At 47.6% G+C, this 17,947-nt stretch overlaps 2 protein-coding genes across 3 annotated transcripts in view; both read left to right on the top strand.

Annotated features, from left to right (window-relative positions):
• Rnf43 (ring finger protein 43) overlaps positions 1-4,757 on the top strand; it is a 78,737-nt gene extending 73,980 nt beyond the window's left edge. For both annotated transcript variants that reach the window (XM_070027003.1, XM_070027002.1), the window contains exon 10: positions 3,321-4,757. In XM_070027003.1, coding sequence (XP_069883104.1) covers positions 3,321-3,364 — 44 coding nt within the window. In that variant the 3' untranslated portion in view covers positions 3,365-4,757. The remainder of the gene's footprint in view (positions 1-3,320) is intronic.
• A 2,899-nt stretch (positions 4,758-7,656) lies between these two features.
• Positions 7,657-13,843, top strand: Supt4h1 (SPT4 homolog, DSIF elongation factor subunit). The gene is made up of 5 exons (XM_070027001.1): positions 7,657-7,791; positions 8,606-8,712; positions 12,583-12,638; positions 12,865-12,918; positions 13,465-13,843. Exons 1-5 carry the CDS (start codon positions 7,723-7,725, stop codon positions 13,530-13,532), a joined length of 354 nt encoding a protein of 117 aa, XP_069883102.1. The 5' UTR covers positions 7,657-7,722; the 3' UTR covers positions 13,533-13,843.
• The last annotated feature ends 4,104 nt before the right edge of the window (positions 13,844-17,947 follow it).

The raw sequence follows: 17,947 nt of genomic DNA, 5'->3' as shown, positions 1-17,947 counted from the left end.
GTGCGCAGGCCCCAAGTTCAAGCCCTAGGATGGGCACCAAAAAAGAAAAAGAAAATACTGAATAACTAACATAGCAAACAGTGTGAGCTGGTGTGCCCAGACTCTGCCAGGCGCTACTCCTTTAGTTGCCAGATCATAAAGAGGTTCCAGGAGAGGTCCTGCTTGTGTCTAAAGCATCAGAAAGAACTTGGATGGGCTGGGAAGGTGGCTCAGTGGTAGAGCGCTTGCCTTGCATGCATGAGGCCCTGGGTTCGATTCCTCAGCACCACATAAGCAAAAAGAAAAAAGCTGGAAGTGGAGCTGTGGCTCAAGTGGTAGAGCGCTAGCCTTGAGCTGAAGAGCTGAGGGACAGCACCCAGGCCCAGAGTTCAGGCCCCACCACCGGACCCCCCCCAAAAAAAGAACTTGGAGTCATTTGGGACAACAGCTAAAACCTAATGCTTCAATACTGGCCACTGCAACAGTTTTCCCAGTTCAACATTACCCCTAAATAAAAAGAAGGCTAAGAGGTGCTTCTTGGGGAGAGCATTATCTTATTGGAGAAATGAAGATATTAAATAAAAACCTATTGTTGGAGGCATGAATTAGCAGTATTGCTCCAGCCTAGCAAGTATGAAGCCCAGAGTTCAAATTCCCATACCTCAAAAAAAAATTAAATAGAGACAACTACCAGACTAGGCCTAGATTACAGAATAACAGGTCATTCTGAGCGTCCCTATGGATCCTTAGATTTTAGTAAAAGAAAAAGCAGGATGACCCTTCGAAGGACCCTTTATATAACAACCAAAAGCTAGTTACTGGTGGCTCACACTACATCCTAGCTACTCAGGAGACTGAGATCTAAGGATTGTGGTTCAAAGCCAGCCTGGGCAGGAAAGTCTGTGAGACTTTTATTTATTTTTTATTTATTTATTTTTTGGGTCCAGTCGTGGGACCTGAACTCTGGGCTTGGGCGCTGTCCCTCAGTTCTTCAGCTCAAGGCTAGCGCTCTACCACTTGAGCCACAGCGCCACTTCCGGCTTTTTTCTTTCTTTTTTTTTTTGGGGGGGTCCAGTCGTGGGGCCTGAACTCTGGGCCTGGGCGCTGTCCCCCAGCTCTTCAGCTCAAGGCTAGCGCTCTACCACTTGAGCCACAGTGCCACTTCCGGCTTTTTTCTTTTTGCTTATGTGGTGCTAAGGAATCGAACCCAGGGCCTCATGCATGCAAGGCAAGCGCTCTACCACTGAGCCACCTTCCCAGCCCCAGCTTTTTTCTTTTTGCTTATGTGGTGCAGAGGAATCGAACCCAGGGCCTCATGTATGCAAGGCAAGCGCTTTACCACTGAGCCACCTTCCCAGCCCCTGTGAGACTTTTATGTCTGCTAAAACTACCAAAACAAAAACAAAAACACAGAAGTGGAGCTGTGGCTCAAGTGATAGGGCACTAGCCTTGAGCAAAAGAAACTTAGAGACAGCATCCAGGCACCAGAGTTCAAGCCCTAGAACTGGCGCGCACACACAAAACAAATCAACAAAATTTCCTAGGGCTCAGTGTATCTCTGTATTATAACCAATGGTGACAATGTAACTTCTCAGCTTTAATCCAAAGTTTATTTGCCCAAATACTTGTCTTCTTCCAGTGCCCTCTTTTTCTCACTGTTCTTTGCCTTTTCCCAGTATGTGAACATGTGCAGGATTCAGCTCTTGGTCTGCAACCATCACTAGAAACACTATTTCAACCTCAAACGAGAACACAAAGGTCTTGAAATATAAAGCTAGGAATCATACAAGTAGGACCTGAGACTTGTCATTCATTTTCTTTTTAATTTACTTTACATTTTTATGCATTCATTTCTTCCCTATTTTTTCCCCCTGTGATTGTGTGCTTCCTATATGCTAGGTTCTAAACTTTGAGGACAATGAGTTTGCCAGCCTAGAGATCCAGGGTCCATGCAAATAGTATATAACGATTTCCACAGATCACTGTAATGGAAGCTTGACATGTGTCTGATGATTTCCCCTTGGACCATCATGTGTATTTTCAGGATAGCCAGTCCCAGACGACCAGCTTTCTTTGCTCCCAAACTCAGAACTAGCTTCAATACCTCCCTTTTCCTGACCACTTACATCTATCAGATGCCAGTCTCTGTTAGCTTTATCATATTCTCAATCCACTACCAATGGCCTCTGCCTGTGTCTCAGATGCAGCCTGAAAATCAGTGCAGGAGCCTCCTAGCCCTTCCCTGTCCTCTTCCAGGGCCATGAAGGGGGTGAGAGTGGGGATTGCATAGCTACTGTTTTGTCCTGTTGAGCTAGGCACTCCCCTGCCCGCCATGCTACCAGGTACAGGTACCTTACAATGAACTGTGTAGACTTCATCAAATGTTCTGCTTGTAATAAGGAAAACTCCAGCACCAGCTATAAAGTCCTCCTTCTCAACATAACTTTTTACTCTTCTTTTCTCTCCCTCTGCCCTCTGTTTGTTGTTGCTGTTTGGGGTTTTTCGCCAAACTAGGTAAACATCTTTTTTTTTTTTTTTGGTCAGTTGTGGAGCTTGATCCCCAGGCACTTACTATCCCTGAGCTTTTCTGCTCAAGATTAGTGCTCTTCCACTTTGAGCCACAGCACCACTTCCAGTTTTCTGGTGGTTTATTGGAGATAAGAGTCTCACAGACTTTCCTGCCTGGGCTGGCTTTGAACCGAGATCCTCAGATCTCAGCCTCCTGAGTAGCTAGGAGTACAAGGATGAGTCACCAGTGTGCAGCTTGGCTGATAGCTCTTATAGTTCCTGCAGCCCAGAATATCACAGTGCCTTTTCTTTTCCTATAAATCCAATTTTTATCTAGTCCTGTAATGCCAATCCCTGTGTCTTCATTTCTAGGAAGTCTTTCCTGATTCCTGCACTTGGACATGGTCTCTCCCCTTCCTGGATATTTCTCTTATGCCCCTAGTCCCATCCCATTCTCATAATAGCCATTTGCATTCATGCGTTCTCTCCCACAAAGTTGTTAGGTTCCTGCTTACTCTTCTGGGTCACTTAGTTGGCATATGGGAGCAGGCCACATTCACATTGAATCACTAATAAATATTTATTGGGTGAATGAGTGAATAGTAAGTACTGGGAACACACTTAAAACTGCATATATTTGTCTCGCTTTTTTTTCTCTCCCCTGTTTCCTAGCAGAGCCCTTCTCTCAGTTTTCAATCTGATCATCTTTCCAGACACATTCCCTGCGCCTCCCTCTTCATAGTCCCCTCCTCACCACCCTCTTCACAGGTGGGAGAATCAGGAACTTCCCTTGACCTTCAATGATCTCTTTCCTCCTATTTCTCCCCGTGCAGGCTCGGAGGAGGAGCTCGAGGAGCTGTGTGAACAGGCTGTGTGAGATGTTCCAGCCAACTCAGAGTGTGTTTCAGATGACTCAGGGCCCTACCTGGCACAGAGTCTTGTTCCTGGGAGAAGAAAGGACCTCAGCAAACACCCTCTTTTTGCCATACTTCCTGGAATCATTGGAAGAGGAATGGCAATGGTGGGTGGTGGGAAGTGCTGTTTCCTGCTCACTGCTCCAGACCTTGTCTGCAGAACACACCTGCTGTGCAGCAAGTCTGTGCCTATCCACACAACCAGCTTTTGCCTGTGTGCATTTGTGAGCAGGATTCCTGAAGGCTGAGTTTTTTTTCCAAGGGTAGGAAGTTAGGTGGGTAGCTAGGTTTTACACAGGTGCTGCTCCTACCCCCCAACCTCTAGGCAGGACTTCCTGGTTTGCCTCATACTCATTCCAGCCAATGGGTTCAGCTGAATACATGACCCGTCTCACTATCTTCCTTGGGTGAGCTGCACATACTAGCCTCAGCTTTGCCCTGCGAAGGCTGCTGATATCAGGAGTAACTCCATTCAGGCTCTATTTTCCTTTTTTGTACAAGGACCAGCCTGTTGCAAAGGTTGACCCCTTTAAGAGATGAAGTGGAGATCCTCTGCACCTTCTCCAGGTAATGCCTGCCTGTCCTGGCGCATGAAGGAGAATGGTTTCCCCTTCTTGTTCTTGTTCTTGGCAGCTTGTGAAAGTAAGTTAGAAAGGAAACTCTGGAAAGCCAAGATGGGCAGTTCTGTCCCTGAAGTGGGGACCGGAATCTTGACAAATCTAGGATGAAGCCTCTGATCTGAACGCTTGTCACTCCAGCAGTCCCAGTTCCTCTAAGCTAGAGAAAAAGGAGGGTGGGAATAACTCTTCCTTGATGAACTGCTGTCCTAAAATCCCAAAGGAAGCATAAAGATCATTTCTGCTGGATTTCATTAGGGGGATAAAAAAGGATGGAATGAAAATGGCAAAGGTAAAATTATAGCTGAGCAAGGACAACAAAGGTTTATTCTCCCTCAGAGCAGGGATGAGAGACAGCGAAGTGTGGCTCGTTAGATTTGCAGGACCCACAGGCCCAGCTTCCTAGTATAAGCCATACAAACCAGGAACCCAGTAGATGTGTACACGCAGGGGATTTGGAACAGGAAGTTGGCCTGGGCAGCTTGTACCAAGTGTGTACCATATGAGGGGCCTCTTTAAGCCCTTCACTCCAGGGCATCCTGACCACTGCTAGCCCCTCAGGCATTATCTTTGCCTGGAATGTGAATGTGAGGGGCAAGGTGGGCATGGGCCTCTACTTGAGAACCTTCTTCCCTCAAAGTTAGTGGGGAGACTAGCACCTAGGCACCCACATGGGTATTTATATCTGAACCAGACAGAAAGATGCTTGAATCAGGCACTATGTTGAGAAATGTATTTATTTGCTAATATATTTATCCATAAATATGGTGTTATCTTGTGGTTTGTTTTGTCATAACTCACTCAGGACACTGGCACCCTGCAGAAATAATTTTTTTATATTAGGAGTCTTTGATTTACAAAAAGGATGGAGTATAGTTTTGGTGATAAAACTGGGTTTTAGGGCTGGGAAGGTGGCTCAGTGGTAGAGCACTTGCCTTGCATGCTCGAGGCCCTGGGTTCGATTCCTCAGCACCACATAAAAAAAAAAGCCGGAAGTGGCGCTGTGGCTCAAGTGGTAGAGTGCTAGCCTTGAGCTGAAGAGCTGAGGGACAGTGCCCAGGCCCAGAGTTCAGGCCCCACGACCGGACCCAAAAAAAAACAAAAAACAAAAAACTGGGTTTTAGCCTGGTGCCAGTAGCTCAAGCCTATAATCCTAGCTATTCAGGAAACAGAGAGCTGAGGATCACAGTTCAAAGCCATCCCAGGCAGAAAAGTCCATGAGACTGTTATCTCCAATTAACCAACAGAAAACCAAAGTAGCACTGTGACTCAAGTGGTAGAGTGCCTAGTCTTGAGCAAGAGCTCAGAGATAGTGCCCAGGCCGAGTTCAAGCCCCATGACCAACAAAAATAAAAATAAAAAAATACTGGGTTTTAGCTGGGTGCTGGTGGCTCACACCTGTAATCCTAGCTACTCAGGAGGCTGAGATCTGAGGATCACAGTTCCAAGCCAGTCTGGGCAAGAAAAGCTGTAAAACTCATATCTCCAATAAACCACCAGGAAACCGGAAGTGGCGCTGTGGCTTAAGTGGTAGAGTGCTAGCCTTGAGCTGAAGAGCTGAGAAACAGCGCTCAGGCCCAGAGTTCAGGAGCCACAAAACACTGGGTTTTAAGCCCTTAAAAGCATGACTTAGTGAGATCAGAAGACAGAGTTTGCCTAGATTCTCCTATTGTTCTCACTTTAATTTAGAATGTGGGTCTTGAACTCTGGCCTAAACGCTGTCCCTCAGCTCTTCAGCTCAAGGGTAGCCCCCTACTACTTGAGCCACAGCACCACTTACGGCTTTTTTTTTTTTTTTTGCTTATGTGGTGCTGAGGAATTGAACCCAGAGCCTCATGCATGTGAGGCAAGCACTCTACCACTGAGCCAACTTCCCAACCCAAATGTTCAATTTTTTTCCATCCCAAAATGAGCCTCCTTCACAGAGATGTTGGAGCTACATAACATAGCACACAATAACCAGGTACTAGTGGTTCATGCCTGTGATCCTAGCTACTCAGAAGGCTGAGATCTGATGATTGTGGTTGGAAGCCAGCCCAGGCATGAAAGTCCATGAGACTCTTATCTACAGTAAACCACCATAAAACTGGAAGTGGGGCTGGGAATGTGGCTTAGTGATAGAGTGCTTGCTTTACATGCATGAAGCCATGGGTTCGATTCCTCAGTACCACATAAACAAAAAAAAGCTGGAAGTGACATACTCAAGTGATTGAGCAAAAGAAGCTTAGGAACAGTACACATGCTCTGTGTTCAAGCCCCACAGCCAACAAAAAAAGATACCACCAGCCGGGCGCTGGTGGCTCACCCCTGTAATCCTAGCTACTCTGGAGGCTGAGATCTGAGAATCGCGGTTCAAAGCCAGCCCGGGCAGGAAAGACCGCGAGACTCCTATCTCCAATAAACCACCAGAAAACCGGAAGTGGCACTGTAGCTCAAGTGGTAGAGCGCTCGCCTTGAGCTGAAGAGCTGAGGGACGGCGCCCAGGCCCAGAGTTCAAGCCCCACAACCGACAAAAAAAAACAAAAAAACAAAAAAAAAAAGATACCACCAATGTGCTCCAAAGTGGAAAGTTGAGTGATCAAAAAATCCAAATTACCTAATGCCGGTGGCTCAAGCCTGTAATCCTAGCTACTCAGGAGGCTGAGATCTGAGGATCGCAGTTCAAAGCCAGCCTCGAGCAGCAAAGTCCATGAGACTCTTGTCTCCAATTAACCACCAGAAAACCGGAAGTGGCGCTGTGGCTCAGGTGGTAGAGCGCTGGCCTTGAGCTGAAGAGCTGAGCGACAGCGCCCAGGCCCAGAGCTCAAGCCCCACCACCGATCTAAAAAAAACGACGGACCAAAAGAGAAAAAAAAAAACAAACTCCAAATCCCAGTCACAGATGTCATCTGAACATAGCAAGAGATAACCAACCCGAAGCAGGCCTGCCTTGAAGAAAGCATTTCCATCAAGAGGAGACAGACTAGACAGAACAGGGACTGAAGCTTCCTATCCCAGAGCTCCAGTTCAGATCAACACACATGACTGTTCTGCCCATGAGCCCAGATTTCCCGCACTGCAATTCCCCGGATCAGCGGGGGACTGTGCTACCTCCGCACTGCACAGCCTCTATTGCAGACTTATTTGGTAAGGGTGCTGGTGGTCGGGTGCCCAGTTTTGAAAGAGAGCTTTCTATAGGGTGCCATGGAGGAAGAAAGAAAACACACACACACAAAGGCACAGATTCACCTAAATCGAAAGAAAAATCTAGCCTCGCAGGGGGAAATGCTAAGCGGAGAGCGATCCGTGCGCAACGGTCTACATCAAATGGCGCGGAGCAGGACCGCGGCTCCCGCCACCGGCCAGGGCGCCCGGCCTCCCGCGCAGGCGCAGAGCGCGCCGCGCCGCGCCGACCCGCCCTCAAGGACCCAAAGGCTGTCTCTGCCTCGCCCGCGCGGGCCCAGGTGGCGCCCGCTCGCCGGCCCGCCAGCCAGGTGGCTGCAGGCCGGCCCCGCCCACACGGCCGGCGGGAGAAACCATTTCCTCAGGCAGGGGGGGTGGGGGTGGGGTGGGGGGTGAGTGGAGGGGGGGATGGGGGACAGGCGCAGCTCTGAACCGGAAGCGGAAGTGCGAGACACCAGCCACGTCAGGCATTCTGGGTAATTGGCTGTTTACTTCCGGCGGTGTGACTGGGCCTCCAGCTGGTTCTCTCCCTTTCCCCGAAGATGGCCTTGGAGACGGTGCCGAAGGATCTGCGGCATCTGCGGGCGTGTCTGCTGTGTTCGCTGGTCAAGGTGCCCGGGGATCTGGCCGGAGGGGCGATGGGGAGAGGAACGGTGGAGGAGACCGGGTAGAGCTGGGCTGGGGCCAGGGGAGAGATCCTAGAGGACCGTAGCCTGGCGCCGGTGGCTCAGGCCTGAAATCCAAGCTAGTTAGTAGTCTTGGATCTGACGATCGCGTTCCGAAGCCACCCCGGGCTTCAGAGTCCGTAAGACTCTGACCTCCAGTTAATCATAAAAAAAAAGAAAAGAAGCCAGAAATGAAACTGTGGCTCGAGTGGTAGAGCCCCAGCCTTGAGCAAAAGAAGCTCTAGGACAGCGCGCAGGCCCTGAGTTCAAGCCCCAAGATCAGCAGAAAAAAAAAATAGCAATAAAGGACTAGGACCCTGGGAACTAGCAGGGAAGTGGGGAGCTAGCAAGCCTTTGTTTAATGCGCAGCAACGCGAGTAGCACTGCCGAGCGTCCTCTGCCTGTAGAGCCTCAGCAATGAACACGGGTCTGGCTCTGGCACCGAAAGACTAGAGTCAAAAGCAATGGGAATCTGCCTGACCCTGAGGACACTAGAGAAAAGAAGAGGTCAGGGGTTGGAGGCGCGGCTTAGGGCGTAGAGCGCTAGCCAGTGAGCAAAAACAAGCCTCGGATACCAAGTTCGAGTCCCGAAAGAAAAGTAGGAATAAGAGAGGGGAGATTTCAGGAATGGAACTTTGGGAGCAGTGGGTGAGGCCTTGATGAAATTATCACTTAGATAACCAAGAAGCTGATTGGACCCCGGTGTTAAGAAGCTTTCTCATCTCTCCTTATCCTTTTTCTTCTTTAATTTTCTTCCCAGACTATAGACCAGTTTGAATACGATGGATGTGATAATTGTGATGCATATCTACAAATGAAGGGTAACAGAGAAATGGTATATGACTGCACCAGCTCTTCCTTTGATGGGTAAGCCCTTTTCATTCATTCATCAGTGTCAGTTTGCCCCACCTTCACCCCATCCCCAGGAACTAAACGTGTACCAGGCATTTAATTTAAGGCCATAATCCCCGTTGTTTCAGAAGTTATTTTGTGATGGTCTAGTCCTGTCCATTCAGTTCAGTAGACAACAGCTTGAAGCTGTTGAAACTTGAAAAGTGCTTTAAATTGATAATGTTCTTTAACTTCAAAGATTTAACATGATAAAAAAGAAAGCTAAAAAAATTTTTTTTTATGTCTATGCTGGGGCTAAAGCTCAAGGCTGGTTTGCTACCACTTGTGCCACAGCTCCACTTCCTGGTTAATTGGAGAAAAGTCCCATGGATTTTCATACCCAGGGTGGCTTCAAATGGTGAGCTGGTGAGCCTCAGATCTCAGCCTCCTGAGTAGCTAGGATTACAGGTGTAAATTGTTGGTACCTGACTTTAAAAAAAAATGGTTTAAAATATTTTTGTCATGCTGGGATTGAACCCATGGTTTTACTGAGTTGTGCCCCAAGCCCAATGTCACATATCTTTGCTTTTTTTTTGGGCGGGGGGTGGTTGTGGGGCTAGAACTCTGGGCCTGGGCACTGTCCCTCAGCTCTTCAGCTCAAGGCTGGTGCTCTACTACTTGAGCCACAGTGCCACTTCCGGTTTTCTGAGTGGTTTATTGGAGATAAGAGACAGACTTTTGTGCCTGGGCTGGCTTTGAACCGTAATCCTCAGATCTCAGCCTCCTGAGCAGCTAGGATTACAGGCGGGAGCCACCTGTGCCCAGCTCTTTGCATTTTTTTGCAGTGCTGGGGTTTAAACTAGGGAGTGCTCTTAACCACTTGAGCCTAAGCACTGATGTTAGTTATTTTGTGAGCTCAGTGTATATTCATTTTTGCCCTAATTTTTTTTGTTCTTGTTGAGTTGAAGGAATTACATGTACTAGAGCATATTAGGTTTTTTTTTTTTTTTTTTTTGTCGGTCATGGGGCTTGAACTCTGGGCTTGGACGCTGTCCCTCAGCTCTTCAGCTCAAGGCGAGCGCTCTACCACTTGAGCTACAGTGCCACTTCCGGTTTTCTGGTGGTTTATTGGAGATAGGAGTCTCACGGTCTCTCCTGCCCGGGCTGGCTTTGAACCGAGATCCTCAGATCTCAGCCTCCTGAGTAGCTAGGATTACAGGCGTGAGCCACCAGCGCCCGGCCATATTAGGTTTTTTAATAGTAGGCAGATTAAGTGCTCGCAGATCAGATTTGGGATAGATGATCTGGGCCAGAAGTAGAGGAGGTAGCATCCTTTCCTCTTCTTATTTTTGTACTGGTCCTTGGGGATTGAACTCAGGGCCAGTGCCATCCCTAAGCTTTTTTCTCAAGGGTGTCACTCTTAACTCTTGAGCCACAGCTCCACTTTTGGCTTTTTGTTGGTTAATTAGAGATCAGAGTCTCTTGGACTTTCCTGCTGGGCTGGCTTTGAAATGTGATCAAATCTCAGCTTCTCAAGTAGCTAAGATTACAGGCATGAGCCACCTGCACCCAGCATATTCTTTCTTCTTCTTCTTTTTTTTTTTTTTTTTTGTCAGTCGTGGGGTTTGAACTCTGGGCCTGGGCGCTGTCCCTCAGCTCTTCAGCTCAAGGCGATCCCTCTAACACTTAAGCCACAGCGCCACTCTTGGTTTTCTGATAGTTAATTGGAGATAAGAGTCTCACGGACTTTCCTGCCCGAGCTGGCTTTGAATCGCGATCCTCAGATCTCAGCCTCCTGAGTAGCTAGGATTACAGGTGTGAGCCACCAGCGCCTGGCTATATTCTTTCTTCTTAAAGCACTAGGATCTCTTAAGAAAGTTGAGATGACATAGAACTTACATTCCAGAAATAGAGCATTCCAGCTGGGCATAAGTAGCTCACACCTGTAATCTAGCTACTCAGGAGGCTGAGATCTGAGGATCACACTTTAAGTCAGTCTCAGGCAGGAAAGTCCATAAGAGTCCTCAACCACCAAAAAGCCAGAAGTTGAACTGTGGCTCAAATTGGTATTGGGCTAGTCTTGAGCACAAAAGCTCAGGGACAGCATCCAGGCCCAGAGTTCAAGCCCCATGACCGAAATAAAAGAACAATCCAAATAAAGAGAGTGACTGTAACAAAGGCATGGAATGGAGTGAATTATTTATGTTCTGGAGAAATCTGTTGGGATTAAATCCTTTGGGAAACAAACTGTGAGGCTAAAAGAATAGATTGTGAGTGGCTGGGAAGGTAGCTCAGTGGTAAGAGTGCTTGCCTTGCACGCATGAGGCCCTGGGTTCGATTCCTCAGCACCACTAAGCAGAAAAAGCCAGAAGTGGCTCTGTGGCTCAAGTAGAGCACTAGCCTTGAGCTGAAGAGCTGAGGGACAGCGCCCAGGCCCAGAGTTTTGGCTCCACGACCAACCAAAAAATATATATGTGTATATATCTAGACAGACAGACAGATTGATTGTGAACCAAACTGTGAGGCTAAAAGAATAGATTGAGAAGGGCAAAGGAGAAGACATTTGTATTCTCCCTTATTTTTACCTTACTTGTCACTTCAGGAGGGGAGCTCAGTTCCAAATAAAGCACATGGTAAAAACCTAGGATTTTGTTGGGAAGGGAGATCTGAGAATCTCCAGAATAGTTGCCCAGAGAACAAGGTATAGATGTGGGAAATACCAGCAAATGTCAGCTCCTAAAACAGACCTGATATAGAAAGCAGTAAGCATTTAATTAAGTGGATGAATAAGAAAATTACCTTTGTAATTTTTGCTAGCATCTGATGCTGATTCATCTTACTCAAGTAGCAAGCTTTTAGGCCTTGAATAGCCTTTCTATTATTCCCCTAGCTGTGGAATAAAGCCTACCTGGGAGGGTCTGTTAGGATAATGAGAAGAGTAAATGCCTATTCTGTGTTATTCTCTGTATTAAACACTCTATGATTTCAGCATTTTCTTTTTTTGGGGGTGGGGAGGAGAGTCAGTCATGTGGCTTGAACTTTGAACTCAGGGCTGGCCTAGGCACTGTCCTTAAGCTCTTTTGCTCAAGGCTAATGCTTTACCACTTGAGTTGCAACTCCACTTCTAGTTTTCTGGTGATTAATTGACAATGAGTCTGACAAAGCCAAGCGCTGGTGGCTCACACCTGTGATCCTAGCTACTCAGGAGGCTGAGATCTGAGGATCGTGGTTCAAAGTCAGCCCGGGCAGGAAAGTCCTCTTCATCTCTAATTAAGCACTAGAAAACCAGAAGTGGGCTGGGAAGGTGGCTCAGTGGTAGAGAACTGGCCTTGCATGCATGAGGCCCTGGGTTCAATTTCTCAGCACCACATAAGTAGAAAAACCTGGAAGTGGCACTATAGCCCGAATGGTAGAGTGCTGGCCTTGAGCTGAAGAGCTGAGGGACAGTACCTAGGCCCAGAGTTCAAGCCCCACAACTAACCCCCCCCCAAAAAAAAAGGTCTCATAGACTTTCCTACCTGGACTGGCTTGGAACCACAATCCTTAGATCTCAGCCTTCTGAGTAGCTAGAACTAAAACTACAGGCATAAGCCATTGGCCATCCACTTTTAAGCTGTTTCATCTGGGAAATCTGTAGACTAAGAGTGATTTTGATCCTAGTGAAATAGTCTTTTAGGGATGTTATCTGGCTTTTTACTAGCAGGAATAACAACATACAATGAAGACTCTTTATTCACTACTTCTGAGTCATCCCCTTCCCAGCATTAGGCCTATTTTCCAGTGGAGACTCAAGGCCTGGCTTTCTCTTAGGATTCCTCTCCCAGAGTGCTTTGGTTTGATGAGCAGCTTCCTTCCTTTCCAGCAGAGGAGTCTCATGCCCACCCTCTGTTTATTTTCCCTCCCTAGAATCATTGCAATGATGAGTCCAGAGGACAGCTGGGTCTCCAAGTGGCAGCGAGTTAGTAAGTGTTTCCCTTTTTCCTTTTCCTGGCCTACAGCAGTAAATGTGGCTTTCGTGTGGGAAAGATGAGACTGAAGGACAGATAAGGAAGCATCGTCCTGTCACCAAAAGAAGTGATGGCTTTTCACTCAGGGTTAACAGCAATTCTTTCATTTTAGCCTAGAGCCTCCATTTGGTCTTTAGCCTTAACTCACTCCTGCTGCAATCTCCCTTCTTTTGTTTCTTAGGTAACTTTAAGCCTGGTGTATATGCTGTGTCAGTTACTGGTCGCCTGCCCCAAGGTAATAAAATCATAATTTCTATTGTATCAAGCTCTAGTGAGCTACTGTTTTATGTGAGTTAACACCATTCCTCACAACTCTCATGAGGTTCTATATTTTACAGCTGAGGGAACTGAGCTACACAGAGATTATAAATAACTTGGCCCAGGAATTCTGGCTCTACAACTTCACTGAGGGTGGAGTACTGGGGTTTGAACTCAGAGATAGGGTGGTACCCTATCACTTGAACCAAACAGCTACTTCCAGCTTTTTTTTTTTTATGCTAGACCTGGGGCTTGAACTCTGGGCCTCAGTTTCTATGGCTCAGGTGGTAGAGTGCTAGCCTTGAGCCAAAGAAACTCAGCTTCCAGCTTTTCAGTAGTTAATTGGAGATAAGACTCTCACAGACTTGCCTGCCTGGCTTCAAACTGTGATCCTTAGCTAGGATTACAGGTGTGAGCCACCGGTCTCTGGCTTATTCCAATATTCTTAAAGTCCTTCAAGGTGCAGATGAGGGCTTTGCTTATCCTTCAGAAACTTATGGAACTGTTTCTTTTCCTGTTACAGGAATTGTACGGGAGCTAAAAAGTCGAGGAGTGGCCTACAAATCCAGAGACACTGCTATAAAGACCTAGCAAGATGCAGGACTGCTGACATCTTTGCTGTCCACCTTCTGCCCTGCTTTGTTTTTGTTACGGAATCTGAACAGACAGAACTTCAAAATTCCTGCTCTTCAACTCTGTGAATCATCAGACTGTTCAAAGAATAGCGGATCCTGACCTTAGGCCGTGGACTACTGGTAGAGTGGGAGGGCTTGGAATGGTGGATTCTCATGGCCTCAATTGAAGGAAGATACTGTTTTTTCTACTTGTTGAAGGGCTTGCTGTATGCTTGCCCATGGGTCAAATCCAATAAACATAAACTTGGAAAATTCTTAAAGCCATAACACATGCCTTGCCTCACTCTCCATTTTGCCCAGGCCAATGAGGGTTCCTTTGCCCTATAATCATACCAGCATGATAGAGGTCTTTCTATGCCCTGTGGCCTGACTGTGGATCCAGAGTTATACGCCAAGGAAGGATGGTATATTGTGGCAAGGTAGCCCCTCATTATGATGATCTGGTGGTGTCTAATGGTCATAGCCTTTTGTGCCCTTTGTCTCTTGACCCTGTTTAGTACTTTCTTTTCCCCTGCTCTTTTTTTTTTTTTTTCTTTTGTCAGTCATGGGGCTTGAACTCTGAGCCTGGGTGCTGATCCAGCTCAAGGCAAGTGCTCTGCCACTTGAGCCACAGCGCCACTTCCAGTTTTCTAGTGGTTTATTAGAGATAGGAGTCTCACGGTCTTTTCCTGCCCGGGCTGGCTTTGAACAGAGATTCTCAGATCTCAGACTCCTGAGTAGCTAGGATTACAGGTGTGAGCCACCGCGCCCGGCTCCCCTGCTCTTTCTATACTTGTGGCGTTCTCACCAGTACTTTACATTCCTCTAACTGGAGACCTTTAGGTGTTGAATGGCTGCTGGGTCTTGGTCTGAGTTTGTACTTCTGTAAGAGGTGAGCCCTTATCCTCTGGCCTAGTAGGTGCCTTAAGTCATGTTGTATTGACTGTGACACATTAACCATGTCACATTATTATTTTACAATAAAAATTAACCATTTGTATACAAATCCTGTAGGTATCTCCATTTTTTAATGTTTACTTTTTTTTTTGTCCAAGACTGGGATTAGAACTCAGTATCTGATGCTTTTGTTCATTGCTGGTCTACCTCCTGAGCCATGCCTTCAACCCCTATTTCTTTTGTTATTGGTGGTGGTGGTGGTGGTGGTGGTGGTCGTAGGCCTGAACTCTGGGCCTGGGCTTTGTCGCTGAGCTCTTCAGCTCAAGGTGAGCACTCTACCACTTGAGCCACAGCACCACTTCCAGCTTTTTCTGCTTATGTGGTACTGAGCTGTCGAATCCAGGGCCTCATGCATGCAAGGCAAGCACTCTACCACTGAGCCAACTTTCCAGCTCCCCCTATTTATTTCTTGGGCTGGTCCTAGGACTTGAATCTCTGACCTGGGCACTGTCTCTGAGCTTCATTTGCTCAAGGTTAGCAATCTACCACTTGAGCCATAGCTCTACTTCTGGCTTTTTAAGTAGTTCATTGGAGATAGAGTCTCTCACAGACTTTACTGCCTGGGCTAGCTTCAAACTGCCATCCTCAAATCTCAGCCTCCTGAGTAGCTAGGTTTACAGGCATGAGCTACCAACACCTGACAGTATTTCCCTTTTTATTTCTCCTCTAAGTTCTCCATTTGCAAAATAGGATTGATTTTATCTGGCTTATTTACCTCTGGATTGTTATATTTAGAAATAAAGTGAACAGAAGTGGCACTGTGGCTCAAGTGGTAGAGCGCTAGCCTTGAGCTGAAGAGCTGAGGGACAGCACCCAGGCCCAGAGTTCAAGCCCCATCCATGACTGACAAAAAATAAGTAGAAATAAACTATTGTGAAAAATCCTGTTAAATAAGTCAAAGGACGAGACATGGCACACCCCTGTAACCCTGGCACTTTTGTGGCTGAGACCAGAAACAAAACATCAACTTACAAAAGGGATTGCAAGAGCCGGGCTAAGATCTGAGGATCATGGTTCAAAGCCAGCCCGGGCAGGAAAGTCTGTGAGACTCATCTCCAATTAACCGCCAGAAGACTGGAAGTGGCACTGTAGCTCAAATGATAGAGTGCTTGCCTTGAGCTGAAGAACTGGGGGACAGCACCCAGGCCCAGAATTCAAGCCCCATGACCAACAAAAAAGGGACTTGGCAATGTAGCTCAAGTAGTAGCTTGTTTGCCTAACACATGTGAGGTCCTGGATTCAATTCCAGTATCTCACACACATACACACAAACTTACAAAAAAATTGGTGTATTCATTCTTTAATAATGGCTGGGCCCCTGTGGCTCATGCCTATATTCCTAGCTACTCAGGAGGCTGAGATCTGAGGATGGCAACATAATTGCAACAGTCAAAGGGGGTGGGGGTGGGGGCATAACCAGGACTAGAGTGAGCTCATGCGCTGCCGAGGCTCCTGCACTGGGCTGTGTGTCTCACCGCCACCTGGTGTTGCTAGTGAGTCAGTTGGCTATGCCTGGAGGATGGAAAGAGGTGCTGTCTCCCCTGCATTGGTCTCCCCTCCTCTTACCTTGTCCTCCCCTAGGCCCATAGGATGAAAACGGGACTGGCCAGCTGTCCATTCAAACAAGAACCATTTTTGCTGGGACTGCCAAGCTCTGAGGAAGGAGTATCAATCTGAAAGCCTTGGTCAGTGGCCCCCAACACCTCCCTTAGTTTTCTGGAGGGAAGGCCTCTCTAGGATTGCCTAGAGTGGACAAGCCAACACCCAAACTTTCACTGGCTTTGTGAAAAAAAGTCCCTTGGAAAGTCCCAGCTTCTGTCCTGTGTGTCTGACCCGGACGTGGTTGCTTGGTGAGAATGGAAACAGTTGTGGGGAGGGGAGGCAAGGGGAGCTGCACAAATAACCACAGCCCCACACTTAGCTGGGTCCTAACTGTCAACTTCTCCGGAAGCAAAAGACAAAGCTGCTGCTGATGGTGGGGGGAGGGGGCTTGTTGCAGCCCCTTGGCCTGGGGAGGTGCTTGGGAATCCATTTCTTGTCTCATTCTTGAATCTGCTCTGGTGCCACTCTGCAGCCCAGTTAGGCAGTAAAGTGATACAATCCCACCCCCTGCTGGTTCCAGGTTCTCTGAGGGTGAGTGGGGCCTGGGAGGAAGGAGGTCCCAAGCCCTGCATTCCAGCCATAAGGGCTCTGTGCTACCTAGTGTGTCTGTCTTATTCTAGCTGGTGAGGGGTTGAATCTGCCCAGGAGGGTCTTAAGAGCTCCTCTTTGGGGCTGGGAAGGTGGCTCAGTGGTAGAGTGCTTGCCTTGCATGCTCAAGGCCCTGGGTTCGATTCCTCAGCACCACATAAGCAAAAAGAAAAAAGCCGGAAGTGGCACTGTGGCTCAAGTGGTAGAGCGCTAGCCTGGAGCTGAAGAGCTGAGGGACAGCGCCCAGGCCCAGAGTTCAGGCCCCACGACCGGACCCCAAAAAAAAAAGAGCTCCTCTTGGCCTCTTACTGAGTAGTTTGATCTCCTTCAGATGGATAAGTTGCCTCCCTCTCTTCAACAGGACAGACTCAATTTAGGCAAGACAGAAATGAGTGGTATTAAGACTGCTACTGTGTATTACCTACTCTCTCTACCAAAAACTGTAGGGGCAGGGTCTCCCAAAAATGAAGGGGCTAAGTAGTAGTGCATTGATGGCTGCAGCCTCCAGCCCAAGCAAGGACTGATGGCTGATTAAGCTAAGGTCAGGGTATTCTGGTCTCAAAAAAGCAGTTTCCCCAAGAATAGTGATTATGGGCCGGTAAGGACCGAAGCTCAAGCTGGGCCCACTAGGATTGGGGACTGACACCTCATGGTTTGTATGGCCTTTAGTTTGTCCTTCCCAGCCAATCTTGCTACTCAGTTTTCATTCAGGCCCCCATCCAGAATCTAATCTCTGTGTGTGTATAAAAGAGAAGCAAGACAGGGTACTACTCAGGAGTCTAAGATCTAAAGATCCTGGTTCAAAGCCAACCCAGGCAGAAAAGTCTATGAGGTTTTTGTTTTGTTTTGTTGTCAGTCGTGGGGCCTGAACTCTGGGCCTAGGCGCTGTCCCTAAGCTCTTCAGCTCAACGCAAGCGCTCTAGTACTTGAGCCACAGCACCACTTCTGACTTTTTCTGCTTATGTGGTGCTGAGGAATCGAACTCAGGGCCTCATGCATGCAAGGCAAGCACTCTACCACTGAGCCACCTTCCCAGCCCTGTGAGATTCTTTTTTTTTTTTTTTTTTGGTCGGTCTCGGAGCTTGAGCTTTGGCCTTGGGCACTGTCCCTGTGCTCTTCAGCTCAAGGTGAGTGCTCTACCACTTGAGCCACAGCTCTACTTCCCAGTTTCTAGTGGTTTATTGGAGATAAGAGTCTTACGGACTTTCCTGCCCAGGCTGGCTTTGAACCATGATCCTCAGATCT

The sequence above is a fragment of the Dipodomys merriami genome, unplaced genomic scaffold (genome assembly GCF_024711535.1).
Source record: "Dipodomys merriami isolate MVZ:Mamm:240054 unplaced genomic scaffold, mDipMer1.0.p SCAF_19, whole genome shotgun sequence".
Taxonomy (NCBI): Eukaryota; Metazoa; Chordata; class Mammalia; order Rodentia; family Heteromyidae; genus Dipodomys; species Dipodomys merriami.
This window is presented reverse-complemented; position numbering and strand designations above follow the sequence as displayed.

Bases quoted from the DNA above. Each gene is read 5' to 3' on its own strand.
- Supt4h1 (XM_070027001.1), top strand. From the start codon at position 7,723: ATGGCCTTGGAGACGGTGCCGAAGGATCTGCGGCATCTGCGGGCGTGT. The intron at 7,792-8,605 runs GTGCCCGGGGAT...TTTTCTTCCCAG, and splicing joins TGCTGTGTTCGCTGGTCAAG to ACTATAGACCAGTTTGAATA. The intron at 8,713-12,582 runs GTAAGCCCTTTT...TTCCCTCCCTAG, and splicing joins ACCAGCTCTTCCTTTGATGG to AATCATTGCAATGATGAGTC.